General features: G+C 37.0%; 1 protein-coding gene across 7 annotated transcripts in view; it reads left to right on the top strand.

Annotated features, from left to right (window-relative positions):
* Positions 1-14,514, top strand: part of LOC117985036 (optomotor-blind protein-like) — a 189,749-nt gene that overhangs the window by 132,695 nt on the left and 42,540 nt on the right. For 4 of the 7 annotated variants that reach the window (XM_069500908.1, XM_069500907.1, XM_034971724.2 and 1 more), the window contains one exon: positions 9,371-9,466. The exons of the other annotated variants lie outside the window; for them this stretch is intronic. In XM_069500908.1, the coding sequence (XP_069357009.1) occupies positions 9,371-9,466 (96 nt within the window). The remainder of the gene's footprint in view (positions 1-9,370; positions 9,467-14,514) is intronic. 7 annotated transcript variants of the gene reach the window in all.

The following is a 14,514-nucleotide window of genomic DNA, read 5'->3' as shown; positions in this document are numbered from 1 at the left end:
TTTTAAAAACCTAAATCTACGCATACGAACTCTCGGGTATCAGCGGTTATCAGCAAAAATAAAGTCAAAAACAAATTCATAGTTTTAAATTTTGATAATTTGGGGTCTCTGTGGCTTCCTGCTCTGGTGTTTGTTTTTGCGAGAACAACGAAAGCTGCTATTACGTCTCGTTATTTTTCAGGCAGGAGTGGCCAACTCGTTGAGTTCGTTTGCTTTTGTTTCAACGCAAATGATGGTTAAGCAGCTAAAAGACTATGAATGGAAATTTCCTGATAGACACCTTCGTTTTAAATGCGGTTTCTATTGTGAAACGTGGCTTTTATTCTAGTCTATATATTTAAAAGGAAAAGCTGACTGACTGACTGATCTATCAACGCACAGCTCAAACCACTGGACGGATCGGGCTGAAATTTGGCATGCAGATAGCTATTATTATGTCTAAGAAAATTTAATCCCTAAAGGGGTACAGGGTTTGAAAAAGTAGCCCACACGCAAGAAGTCGCGGGCATAAGCTAGTTATTTATAAATCGTTAAAATACATGTCCACAATTATTAATATAACATTAATTGACTGATGAACGATTTTTGAACCAACAGTTACAAACCCACGCTTACCTGTTATATCGCCGGCAGCGGCGCGAGCGCAGGATCGTAACTTTTCATTCATACTAAGTATACATATTCTATACACAATAAATTTTAGCTTACCTAAAATTATGTCTGCACGTATTAGCTGAATGAAATTTATCTAAAACTAGCTTATGCTCGCGACTTCGTCCGCGTGGACCGCACAAATTTCAAACCCCTATTTCACCCCCTCAGGGGTTGAATTTTTAAAAATCCTTTCTTAGCGGATACCTACGTCATAATAGCTACCTGCATGCCAAATTTCAGCCCGATCCGTCCAGTAGTTTGAGCTGTGCGTTGATAGATCAGTCAGTCAGTCATTCGCCTTTTCCTTTTATATATTTAGACTAATTGATGCCTGTTACCTTTTCTTGTTTACACGCGGGAAGATTACCTACTAAGATTATTTTTAAGCTCTTTTAAATCCACAGAGCCTCGATAGCACGATTTCAGTCCTTATTTTAAAGGTGAACCGTACTTTTGACATGACAAAATGTTAAAATGGCGCGTGAGGGGTCATTTGTACGCATTATATAAGTGTTTATTTGTTAATGATCGAGGAGGGAGAGCGGGGACCCTGAGATACAGGTTTTGCAAACTTACTTCAGGGTCCCTGGCACAATTTTAAAAAGACCTTTAAAAAAAAAATGCAATATAAGTACCTACTGCAGTAGGTATGCCATTTCGATATTCATATTATTCTTAATTAAATTAGCTTAGACCCTTTGATAAACCCTTTGCTTTGTTAGGACAGTAAAATGCATAGCATCAAAATGTACGTTTAGTACACGACAGGTCGAGATGGCAATCGGGGTGGGGACGCTCCGCACAGCCCCGCGCTAACCCGTTGCGGGCGAGGGCGGGTGTGCGGGGCATGCTCCTATATATTATTTGCTACAATTATAGATACCTATTGCAATAGTAATTTGTAGTATTAATTAAGGTGCGTGCCAAGCTCCTTACTAGCAATAATTATGTTTATCTATAATTACCGACACTCGCAACTACTTAGCAATCGATCAAGTTCCTTTTCGAGCCAATTAACTGTCGTAACATCTTGTAGACTAAACACTAGCTGTTTTTATCATTAATGATAATTAATGGTTTAAACTTTAATGATCAAATGGCATAAAACTGTAACGTATTCTGATGCTTATTTGTAAGAATTTCAGGGCGTGCTACATAACAAACTTATTAATTTTCGCATAGAAAATTAATAAGGTTGTCATGTTTTTGTTTACAAACATAATATAATAATTATTATCCTGTTACGCAGGCGAAGCCAGCGGCTGATACATAGTGAGCCAGCGCAACATGCATTCCCATTCCCACGTACGAATACGACCCGTATAGCTGACGCGGCGTAATACCAGAACCCGCGCGATGTGGGAATCGTAATATTAAGTTAGAATATTCTCATCCTTAGAGATAAGCACTAGTTTTTAGTCTTTTCATTTAAATGTAACTTTGAATATAACTATTATAAGGATATTATCGCCGACTAGTTTTCTTCCATCCACCTCCTGCGAGCCTAAACATTACTGGCGCAGTCGGTAGGATAAGCTGTACCTGTAGCTGTATCGGACAACTGTGACGGAGAACAACTTATCCTAAGAACCTACCATTCGGAGGCCGCAGTGTAGTGGAGAATCTAAACTTCGATTCGTGGAAAGAAATAGATCGGCGATGCGGTAAGTACTTGAATCGTTCAAGTTCCTTTTACCTATCCTTTTCCGACTAACAAGAAAAAGAGGTATTGTGTTTAATTTTTTTTTAATTGATTTTTTTTAAATCGTACGTTTATTGAATCCTCATTTATATATCGTCCTTATTCCTAAAATTTTATAATCTAGGTTTATACAAAATCTATAGACCTATTTAATATAATTTTACGTGAACTTTAGGGAATTAATTTTTTATTGAGTGCTTTTTTGTAATAAAAGTTTTTTTTTGAGTGTGTTTTTGCGTGTGTTAGTTTAATTTTTATTCGTCAAGATTTTTCATCCAAGGTCAGGACGTAGTTTCGTAGGTTCGGTTAATAGGTCAAGAGCCGTAGACGAATCTAGGAACTTAGAAGACATGGCATCAAACGATTTAGATACTATCTATAAATCTATTAGATTTTTACCCGAATTTGACGGAAATCCTCATGTGTTAACACGGTTTATAAATTTGTGTGACCAATTGGTGATTGCCCATTTTGACGTTAGTCCGGGACATGAGTTACAAAATTCGGCATTAATTAGTGGAATATTAAATAAAGTGACAGGTTCCGCGGCTAGGTTAATTAATGCAAACGGTATCCCAGATAGTTGGAATGGCATACGAAATGCCCTTATTAATAATTTCGCAGACCATCGCGATGAGACCGCTTTATACAATGATTTGTCTCTACAGACACAAGGCTCTAGCACCCCGCAAGAATTTTACGAAAAGTGTCAAAACCTGTTTAGCACAATTATGACCTACATTTCCCTACATGAATCCGTACCTACCACAATAGAGGCTAAACGGCAACTTTACCAAAAGTTAACCCTGCAGTGTTATTTACGTGGTCTAAAAGACCCGCTAGGCTCAAGGATACGGTGCATGCGGCCAGTGTCAATGGAAAAAGCCCTCGAATTTGTACAAGAGGAACTTAACACGCTATATATACAACAGCGAAATGAAGGCGGGTTTTCTCAGAAAATTTTTGGACATAAATTTTCCGTATCAAATTACACAGGTCCTTCAAGGTCACAAGGTTTCGCTATGCCTGGGCCATCTTGGCAGCAGCCCATACATTTTAGACCACCTCAGAGTCAGCAACCTATGCATTTTAGACCTGGTTGGAAACCTAACCCTCAAATGCATATGCGTGGTCCTAGTCGTACCCAATTAATGTTTCGCGCTCCTCCACCGAATTATAACCCGAAGAGCAACGTTTTCAAATTTCCAAATCGACACCAATCGCCTAACAATTCTAATTTCCCACGTCCCATGAGCGGTGTGAGTCATTTCACCCCTAGACATTTACCACCATCGGGACATGATTGGCGTAAATTTGGTAATCCACCACCAACTAACTATATGAAATCACGCGACGTCAATTTTAATGAACTTAACTATGACTATGATTATGATTATGACTATGACTACGATTATGACTATGACAATTACGAACAATTTACGGATGAATGCTATAATTACTATGAGGAAAGCTCCTCGAACGTTGAACCAAGTCCAATAATAGAAGAAGTTGATCAGAAACAGGAAGTCAGTTCTAAGAAAGAAAATTTTCAGATAGTCAGCGAATCCGAAAAACCAAGATAGATGTTAATTTTTATGTCCAGCGGCAACTTGGTTATGTACAGATTAGTAATCCACCTCTCAGATTTCTTATCGATACCGGGGCGAATCAATCTTTTATCAGTCCTAAAGCTGTACAAATGTATTTTAGTAATATGCCACTTAACTATGAACCCTTTGAAGTAACCAACGTGCACGCAACAACTAAAAATGACTATTCCATTACATTACCTTGGTTTTCCGAATTTAACGAAGATGGTGATATTACTTTTTACGTATATCATTTTCACGAATATTTTGACGGTCTTTTAGGCCTTGATTTACTTGAAAAATTGGAGTCCACTATTAATCTTAAAGACAGAAAATTAGTAACACGTAACGCTGAGATTCCAATAAAAATGTATGATTCGCGTAACGTTAATTTGTTCGAAGAAATTATTCCTGCTCATTCTTCAAAGCTATTTGCATTGCCTATTAATTCGCAGGACGGTGATGTCTTGATTCCATCTCAAACTATATGCAACTGTTTTATTTCCGATTGTATAACACGCGTTAAAAATAAGAAAGGATATGTTGAAATTGCTAATGATTCCCCGAATGATATAGTTTTTTCCATAGACAAACCCATATCAGCAGAACTTTATAATTTTGAATGTGAGCAAACCAATGTTTCGAATCGTGCTAAAGAAGTTTTTTCTCGTCTTCGCACTGGACATTTAAATCCAGAAGAAGCAGCTAATTTGAAAGCACTGTGTGCAAAGTATGCCGACGTGTTCTATCTTGAAGGTGAACCTTTAACGTTCAATAATAAGATCAAACATAAAATTAAGACCAGCGATGAAATTCCTGTACATACAAAAAGTTACAGATATCCTTATGTCCACCGACAAGAAATCAGAGATCAGATCAGTAAAATGCTTGAACAAAATATTATAAGACCTTCTGACTCCGCCTGGAGCTCTCCTATTTGGGTGGTTCCCAAAAAGGCAGATGCTTCTGGTCGTCGTAAATGGCGTCTTGTCGTGGACTTCAGAAAAGTAAACGAGAAAACGATTGATGATAAGTACCCTATTCCCAACATCACCGATGTTCTAGACAAATTAGGGAAGTGTCATTACTTCACTACCCTAGATTTAGCTAGTGGCTTTTACCAGGTTGAAATGGACCCCGCTGATATTCACAAGACTGCATTTAATGTAGAGAATGGGCACTATGAGTTTTTAAGGATGCCCATGGGGTTGAAAAATGCTCCATCGACTTTTCAGCGAGTCATGGATAATGTTCTCAAAGATCTACAGAACAAAGTTTGTCTAGTATATCTTGATGACATAATTTGCTTTAGCACAAGTCTTCAAGAGCACATAGTTAATTTGGAAAAGATATTTCAGAGATTGCGTGAGTCAAACTTCAAGATACAGATGGATAAGTCTGAATTCTTGAAGTTAGAAACCGAATTTTTAGGTCACATAATTTCTAAAGATGGTGTAAAACCAAACCCCAATAAAATAGCAGCCATAAGTAAATATCCATTACCAAAGACTACGACACAGATCAAACGTTTTCTCGGATTGCTAGGATATTACAGAAAATTCATCCCTGATTTTGCACGTCTAACAAAGCCCCTTACTCAATGCCTGAAGAAAAATTCTAAAATAATAATCGATGATGAATACATAAGGTGTTTCGAGCACTGTAAGCAACTGCTTACCAATGATCCCATTTTACAGTATCCGGATTTTACTAAAGAATTTTTGCTAACAACTGATGCTTCTAATGTCGCAGTAGGTGCCGTTTTATCACAGGGCCCAGTAGGGTCTGATAAACCGATCGCATATGCATCTAGAACTCTTAATTCTAGCGAATTGAACTATAGTACGATAGAAAAAGAACTCTTAGCAATCGTCTGGGCCACCAAGTATTTCAGGCCTTACCTTTTTGGACGTAAATTTAAAATTATTACAGATCATAAGCCCCTGCAGTGGGTAATGAGTCTTAAGGAACCTAATTCGAGACTTACAAGATGGCGTTTAAAACTCAGCGAGTTCGATTTCACGGTGATGTATAAGCAAGGAAAGTCTAATACCAACGCGGACGCGTTATCGCGCATTGAAGTTCATGTGGAAGAGCTAAGTTCGATTGCTGTGAATCTATCGGACGGAGCTCCCTCTTTAGATGACTCTGGAACTCTCTCAGCTCCGGAGCCTGAAGATGGTTCTAGAACAGCAACTGTCCATACTGATGACGAAAGCCCCATCTTGGAAATCCCGATTTCAGAACATCCGTTAAATAAATTAACTAGGCAAATCGTTTTTAACGTTGTAGGTGATATTAAAACCAAACCAGTCACTACAAACCCCTTTGAAAACCATAAGCGTACGACTGTTCAATTATCTGAGTCAAATTTAGAAATAGATGTCATCAATGCTATTAAAGAATTTGTTCAACCTAAAATTAAAACTGGTTTATTAATCAATCCACCATTGGCTATGTATAAGATAATTCCAATAATACAGAAAACCTTTAAAAATTCGTCAATGATACTCAATTTAGCTAAAACAGAAGTAGAAAATGTTCGAGAATATTTAAGGCAGCAACAAATTATAGATAAGTACCATGATGGCAAGACAAACCACCGCGGTATCAATGAATGCTTTCTTGCTTTATCTCGAAAATTTTACTGGCCTAAAATGCGAGAGCATATTTCAAAATTTATCAACGACTGTGCAGTATGCGGACAGGCTAAGTATGACCGTAATCCAATCCGACAGCAATTTCAAGTAGTTCCACCACCCAGTAAACCTTTTGAGCTTGTGCACTTAGACCTCTTAAGTGTAGAAAGCTGTAAGTTTCTGACAATAGTCGACTCTTTCTCCAAATATGCTCAAGCATATTTCTTAGGAGACAGCACGGCAGTCAGTGTAGTTCAAGCATTACTTAAATTTAGTACGCATCATGGAAATCCTTTAACTGTAGTTACTGACAACGGTCCGGAATTTAACAATCAACTTATATCTGAGTTCTTCAAACTTCATAAAATCCAGCATCATAAGGTCGCACCACATACTCCTAACGAAAATGGTATCATTGAAAGATTTCACTTAACACTCTTAGAACACCTTCGTATCTTTAGAATCAGTCAAAAGGATGAATCAGTAAGGAACCTGATACCTTATGCTCTTCTAGCCTACAATAGCAGTATTCATAGTTTCACAAAATGCAGACCAATCGAAATAGTAACTGGACATTTTGACCCACGCGACCCACTCGACATACACCTCACGACACATGTCTTACAGCAGTACATACAGGATCATAAAAATAGAATGAAAATTACATATAACCTTATCCACGAATCCTGTAGTAGTCTACGCAGAGATTTAACTAATAGTCGTAATAGAACTAGAGAGCCCGAAGCAAATTATTCCCCAGAACAACAAGTTTTTGTTAGAAACCCTGTTGCCTCTCGTCAAAAGGCAGCTCCCCGCTATACTCAGGATGTAGTTGTGGCAAATCTCCCAATCCACATCTACACTAGAAGAAAACGAGGCCCAATCGCGAAGTCAAGACTAAAGAGAGTTCCTAACACTGCCCAATTGTTGCAGGATCCTCCTTATAATCAATCTACTTCTGCAGCCAGTGGTAATGATCCAACATGATAGAGTTAGGATATTATAGTGTTAGGATATTATAGTGTTAGGTTAGTATTATGTAAGAAATGATATCATTTTGTTTTTCATAGTTTAAAAATTTCCTGTTAGTTTAACCTAAGTATATTATGTATTAATTTCCCATTACCACATACGCATCATGATATCCTTGTCACTTATTATCCATTCCTTGCTTGAACGAATACAGGTACATAGAGGCTGAATGCCCGAAGACCAGCAAAGGTTATCTATATTATAATATGCCGATATACGAAGCTTATAGATTTACACTTACCCAGAATAGAAGAAGACATAGCCATCCAAGTTATAGTTTTACCTAAAGAAGAATCCTTTGACTCAAGACCATCCATTATGAATAATTTAAGTCCACAAAACTGGATCACCTACATGATGCAAGTGCAAAGGTTTCATCTCAAACGCCTATCACTCTACCTCCAAGTACGGACCATGGAGTTATTTATCACACAATCATTACCATTCGCCATATTAATTGGAACCTGCAGACTGAATATGATCATTACAGTTTATCAGAAAATACATCGCACGAAGACCTTGCAGTTAAGAAACATAACCAAAATTCTGAGTTCTTCATCCGATGACCTTTCGGCGCAATTCACAGCCAAGGTGTTCCATATGCGCCGATCTGATGGGGGAGGTGTTACGCAGGCGAAGCCAGCGGCTGATACATAGTGAGCCAGCGCAACATGCATTCCCATTCCCACGTACGAATACGACCCGTATAGCTGACGCGGCGTAATACCAGAACCCGCGCGATGTGGGAATCGTAATATTAAGTTAGAATATTCTCATCCTTAGAGATAAGCACTAGTTTTTAGTCTTTTCATTTAAATGTAACTTTGAATATAACTATTATAAGGATATTATCGCCGACTAGTTTTCTTCCATCCACCTCCTGCGAGCCTAAACATTACTATCCCATAGTTCATAACGTATAAAGAATATTTACATTAAATATCTAAATAGGTAGGTATATGATGTATATTTGAAAGAAATTTAAGACATGGTATATTTTCTTTTTTACATTATACCTACTGTATTATTATATTTATGTATTCAGTTACTACTTATGTTCTAATTATTTAAATACTCATTTTTATATTAATATTAATATATATTAATATTTTAATTAACAAACATAGTGGGTAAGTATACCTACCTATATTAGTTTTATCTGCTCCAGTAAATTAATTAAGTACATATTATTATGTTTCTGATTACTATGATTCAATATTATATAACTGTAGGTGTTAGTTATCTACTTAGAAGCTTCGTATGATTTATGTAATTTTTTTATAAATTTGCAGCAAATCAACGGATAATGACATATGTCTCACGAAGTATTTACTAAGAATTATAATTAAACAAACACTAGTAGTACACTTAAAATCAATTTAGTATATATTTATATTTACCTACCTATCTTTATATTTTATTTCTATTGCAGATAATCTCATATTTTGTCATAATAACCATATGGCTTATAAAATCATTTAGATTACTTTCTTATTATATTTTCTTGACTCGTATAACAGTCTAGAATCTTAAATAATATACCCGATGTCCCCAGTGGCGTGCACTTCAAACATGCGTAAAAGCATTGCATACCCTAGAGATTTTTCATAAGCCATTTTGAAGAAAAAATTTCCTATAGGTATCTTATCTAGAGTCCTACATTCGTCATAAATCCTGTGCACGCCATTGGTATCCAGTGTTCAGGCGATCGCCTTTATTCTTCGCATACTAAAGTTCATTTTTCTCCTTCGTAGGAGCTCATCTATAGCCAAAGCCAACGGATGTTGTCAAAGTTGCTGTGGCCAAATCCAGTACCTAGTGCGCCCAGAGACCCCCACTCAGATCATTTGGTTAGTAGACATTTCATTTTTTTTAATCTACAGAATACATTTTGCTAAAATTATTTCATAAAAATAATAGCAAAAACTTTACCTAAAAGTAGGGTTGCCATCTGTAAAATGAATAAACTAGGACAAGGAGCTCGAAAACAGATTTTCAAGTGTAAACCCCGGACATTTATCTGTCCTGTGTATTCCTTTTTACCTCACAAATAAAATAAATAAGTTTTGTAACAATATCATTAAAAATTAACCAGTATTTTTATCTCAACATTAAAGATTAAAAACTATTTACTACCTACTATTTACTATTTTATTTGACAATTTGAAACCCAGGCACTTCCCGGATGCTCACCAAATTAGGACCAATCCGGGGAAACTTGGACGGATTGCAACCCTACCTAAAATGAAATCAGGAGAAAAAAAAATTTTGCCTGCAGTTTGTTTACCTACAAAGCTTTTTCTTTTTCAACTTGACGTTACTTTTTCAGTTAGCTTAGGTCAAATCTTTCAGGTTCTTAGACCAAATCCGTATGTTGAACTATACCTACTTATGACGTATCTGTTAAAATTGTACAAATATTTGTAGGTATATTGTAGAGGTGTAGACTGTAGACACCATTGTTTTGTGTTTGCGCCAGAGAGATGTCGTGTTACTAGAGGCAGTGATGTCCAGTGAAATAACCATGACATGGTTGATGTAAAAATGGGACTAGGGGTGACTAAATTGACACTGGACGTGTTTTACACTGCCAATCAATACTTAATACGCTGTTCTTCATAATATAGAAAATCATCTACGCATATTAGTTATCTCGCTAACTTTTTTTTCAAACGATAATAAGGCTTTCTACTGGTGAAAGAATTTTCAAAATCGGTTTAGTAGTTCCAGAGATTACTTCATAAAAACAAACTTACAAAATTTATTTCTTTATAATAGATATATTAATAGATTAGTGTGGATATGGATAAGATAGCAGAGCGTTGAGCCTCTAGTAATAACGACATTTCTATATCTCAAAAATATTTGCTAAAGGCTCAATGGGTCTGACTCCATAATTCCTCAATTAGATGATCGTACCGTGAAACTACTACAACTAAGTTTGAAATTAAAAAAAGGAAATTAAAAATAACGTAACGAAATAACCGTCAAAACACGTCCTTTCCCGATGACGCCCCAACTAACCTTGTTTGAATTTTTTTGGCGCCCAAAAAAGTTTATAGTCGAAATCATAGCGGCAGATGTTAATGATTCTATTATTTATGATCAGGCCTTGGCTATTACCTTTTATTTTTTGTTGTAACTGCTTACCTACCGGCAAGAGGGCGCGTAGGTATGCAGGATTATTCAGGCATGTAATTTTTGTTATATGGATTCATAAAACAAATATTGTCTATATGGTTTGATAATATTTTCTTTGCAACATGTTCAATGTTGATGAGTTATCGAAAGAAGACATTCTTTTAAGGCACTGTGTTTAACTAAGTTTCCTTGTCTTTCGCACATTCTGACATTTTTAATGATTGTGAAAGAATCTGTACAATTTTAAAAATGGCTCGGCCAAGTTCTAAAGAAATAAAATTTTAATAGATATATTTTAATTTTAATATCAGTAGCATTTAATAGAGAAATATGGAGAAAACATTCAGTTTGCTATAGAAATTCTCTTGAGCAGCTGGTGTCGACTGCTCGAGCCATTGGCCATCGCTCGGTCATACTTTGAACGATGGTCCAACTGCCCAGGCTTAAATCAATGTGCCTTAAGCCTAAACGTTGGTGTCGATTTTACTTCCAAACGGTAGGTAGGTACCTATAGAATCTTGAGTTCTGGTGGGTCTTTCTCTACATACACAAAATATTTAGTTGAAAAGGAGCAGGTCAAATATTCACATAAGTAACACATTAGTTTTTAATTGGTTCTTACTTTTAATGAACATGGAATGCAGAACTCTAAACTTAGAGTATTGGCAGTGGGATCGATGCCGAATGCTTTTTAAATAATTAAAATGCTTTTAATTATACGAGCAAGTAGAATATTAATATCTTTTGGTAAAATTATTCTAAAAGGCTGATCATGGCCTGTAAAGTTCTAATTTCCATTTTCTTTTTTAAATCCTAAGATGTTTAAGGTGTTCGTATAGGTAATTACAGAAAAAACTACATTGATAAACATTGTAACTAGTTCAACTTATAAAATACCTTTTTTCCACATTAAATACCTACCAGTCACAAACTTAGATAGGTATGCGGTATGCCTACTTAATTATCTAAAAAGATAATCATAAGATTCTATCTCAGTACAATGTATGATGATAATGATTTATTATTTCTAAATATAGTAACAACGCAAACATGTCATAATTATAGTTAAAGGCTAAATGAAGAAGTTATAAATCACCGCTATTCTACGCATTTTACCGTAAGTAATCGTTGACAGATACTGACTTTTGGAACTCACTTTGCTTTTTTTTTACTGAACCACCAAGAGAATCATACAAAAAAATTACATTATTAAAATCCTAGGTGCTAAAATATTCAAATTATAGGGAGCTACAGCATGCAAATTTAGACGGATAAGTGATGATTTATGCTAGACTATGCCGAGCCCGAGCCGTGCCACGCCCGAAGCGCGTCCGACGCGCAGACGATCCACGGATTGTCATTTTGTATGAAGAAACGTATCACGGACGAGGCTCGGATGACTCGGACACGGCACGATTTTATGTGACCTCACACAAATTTCCAATCTGGTACTATAAAATGTTATGTTCTCCGCAGAGTAGTCCGTCGTCTACGCTTGCACTTACGAAACTTTATTGCTTTTTTAATAAACCAAAAGTTTACGGGCAAAGATTGCCGAAGGCGCCAGTTAGAACCTCCAGAGGTGTCCGTATACAAATTATATGGGAGAAAAACACCTCAGCCCAAATAATTCTTCAAAACAAGACAATCGAATAAAAACTTTAAACAAATTGACATAGAGTTGACTTCCAATTGTGAAGTTATCAGGTTTTGATAGAAAAAAATGGAGTCGGGAATTGGCGTAGAAACGGACTTAATTAGAAAATGATTAGGGGTTTGTTCTTGAGTAAACTAACAAGCGTTATGAGATAATTATGGTAATAAATACTGCTCTGTCGTTAGGCAGCTGTCGATGCCCGTCTGTTTGTTTATTGCACCCATTTTGACGGATGTTGAGTTTCATTAATTTCACGTGGCTCTGGTTAATTTAAAAATATAAAAATTTATTATGTTTCTATCAGACGGAATCAAATGTAATGCTTACCTTTGGCTTTTACGTGCTCTCTTATAATATCAGCACTCCATTGAAATTTTTGCTATTAAAATCTTCGGATAGTGAGACTACAATTTATTAACTAAGTACTCTAAGTAGGTATACCTACATACAGTGGCGTGCACAGTGTTTGAAGCCAGGGTAGGCATTAGTTAGATTGGAACCTGTTTACTGACAGGTCATAATGAAAAATATGCATTGAGCTATTACAACTGGGGTAAGCAGTGCATTTATGCCTCTATGACCTGCACGCCACTGCCTACATACCGTGCCAACCATACCAAGCATAACCATACTTTGTGGCGTGCAGAACTTGAAGGCAGGGTAGGCATTAGTTAGTTAGTTACTTATTTAGTTATTGGCAGATCATAATAACTAGAGTAGCAGGGCTCTTATGCCTTTATGACTTGCATGCCACTGTCCACTCTTTAAGGGATGATTTATACTAATACGTGGCGGGCGTGAAAACATCACTAACATCTAAATATAAAACGAAAACGTGACTGATTGACTGACTGGTCTATCAACGCACAGCTCAAACTACTGGACGGATCAGGCTGAAATTTGGCATGTAGATAGCTATTATATTATGACGTAGACATCCGCTAAGACAGGATTTTTGAAAATACAACCCCCTAGGGGGTAAAATAGGGGTTCGAAATTTGTGTATTCCATGCGGACGAAGTCGCGAGCATAAGCTAGTTTTATATGAAGCCGTTCATGCTTCACCGTGCAGTGGCGTCCGTGCACGGCACGGTGAAGCATAAGTAAACTGCTTCATATAAAATGTTCGTGATGTTTTGAATCCGTGCCGCGTCCGCGCCTCGTACGTGGCACGGCCCACGCCCGCCACGTGTTAGCATAAATCATCCCTAACACTACACGTGTGCGATGTGATCCACAACAGTCACGAAATAAAGCCGTCAGAAAGACTTCCTCTCACGGTCGACCGGGCACGCCTAGTATGGTTTCTATGTGACCAATGTGCTCGTATGTAACACTAATTCTATTATGCGACACCGCCGAAGCTAATGCCATAGTCAGCGTGAACTAGAGTGAGGGAACTCTCGATTTGATCCTGAATCGGCGATAATTATGTCAAACTAGCTGAACCACCCCGGCTTCGCTCGGGTGGAGTTTTGAAAATTGAGGGGGAGGTTGAATTAATTTTTTCTCTCCAATTTTTACTCTTCAAAATTTGGTAAGAACCTTCCTCGTACTTCAAGGATTATTATAAAAAAGAATTAGCAAAATCGGTTCAGCGGTTCTCGAGATTTGCAATGACCAACACATTTGGTGATTCATTTTTATATTATAAGAGATATTAGGGCTATGGTGATGTAAAATCAAAGAAAAATAGGGCTACTTTAGGGCTATCTGCGTCAAACGTACTTAGATTTGACGGGAAGCCTGATTTTGCCTTTTTTATTTTTGAAGTCGGGTTTTGATTGCCTAGATGGGTCTTGACAGACACGACAGGCAGACAGACAACGAAGCGATCCTATTAGTGTATTTCTCTGGATATACGGAACCATAAAAATTATAAATTAATCTATGCGAAAAAAGTCACGGGAATGTTGTAGTCATCTAGTAGTACTTACATAGAACTGAAAAGTGCCGTCTGTTATTCTTTTGATCAACACAGAGCAAATCAGAACGGATCCTTTACACTCAGTCGCAAGACATAAGATGTTATAGATCAAACAGCATCCCATGGGCGATGGGCAAGGGGGTCGAGAGGGTAGTAATTGATTGGCTCGATAT

Source organism: Maniola hyperantus, chromosome 9 (genome assembly GCF_902806685.2).
Source record: "Maniola hyperantus chromosome 9, iAphHyp1.2, whole genome shotgun sequence".
Classification (NCBI taxonomy): Eukaryota; Metazoa; Arthropoda; class Insecta; order Lepidoptera; family Nymphalidae; genus Maniola; species Maniola hyperantus.
This window is presented reverse-complemented; position numbering and strand designations above follow the sequence as displayed.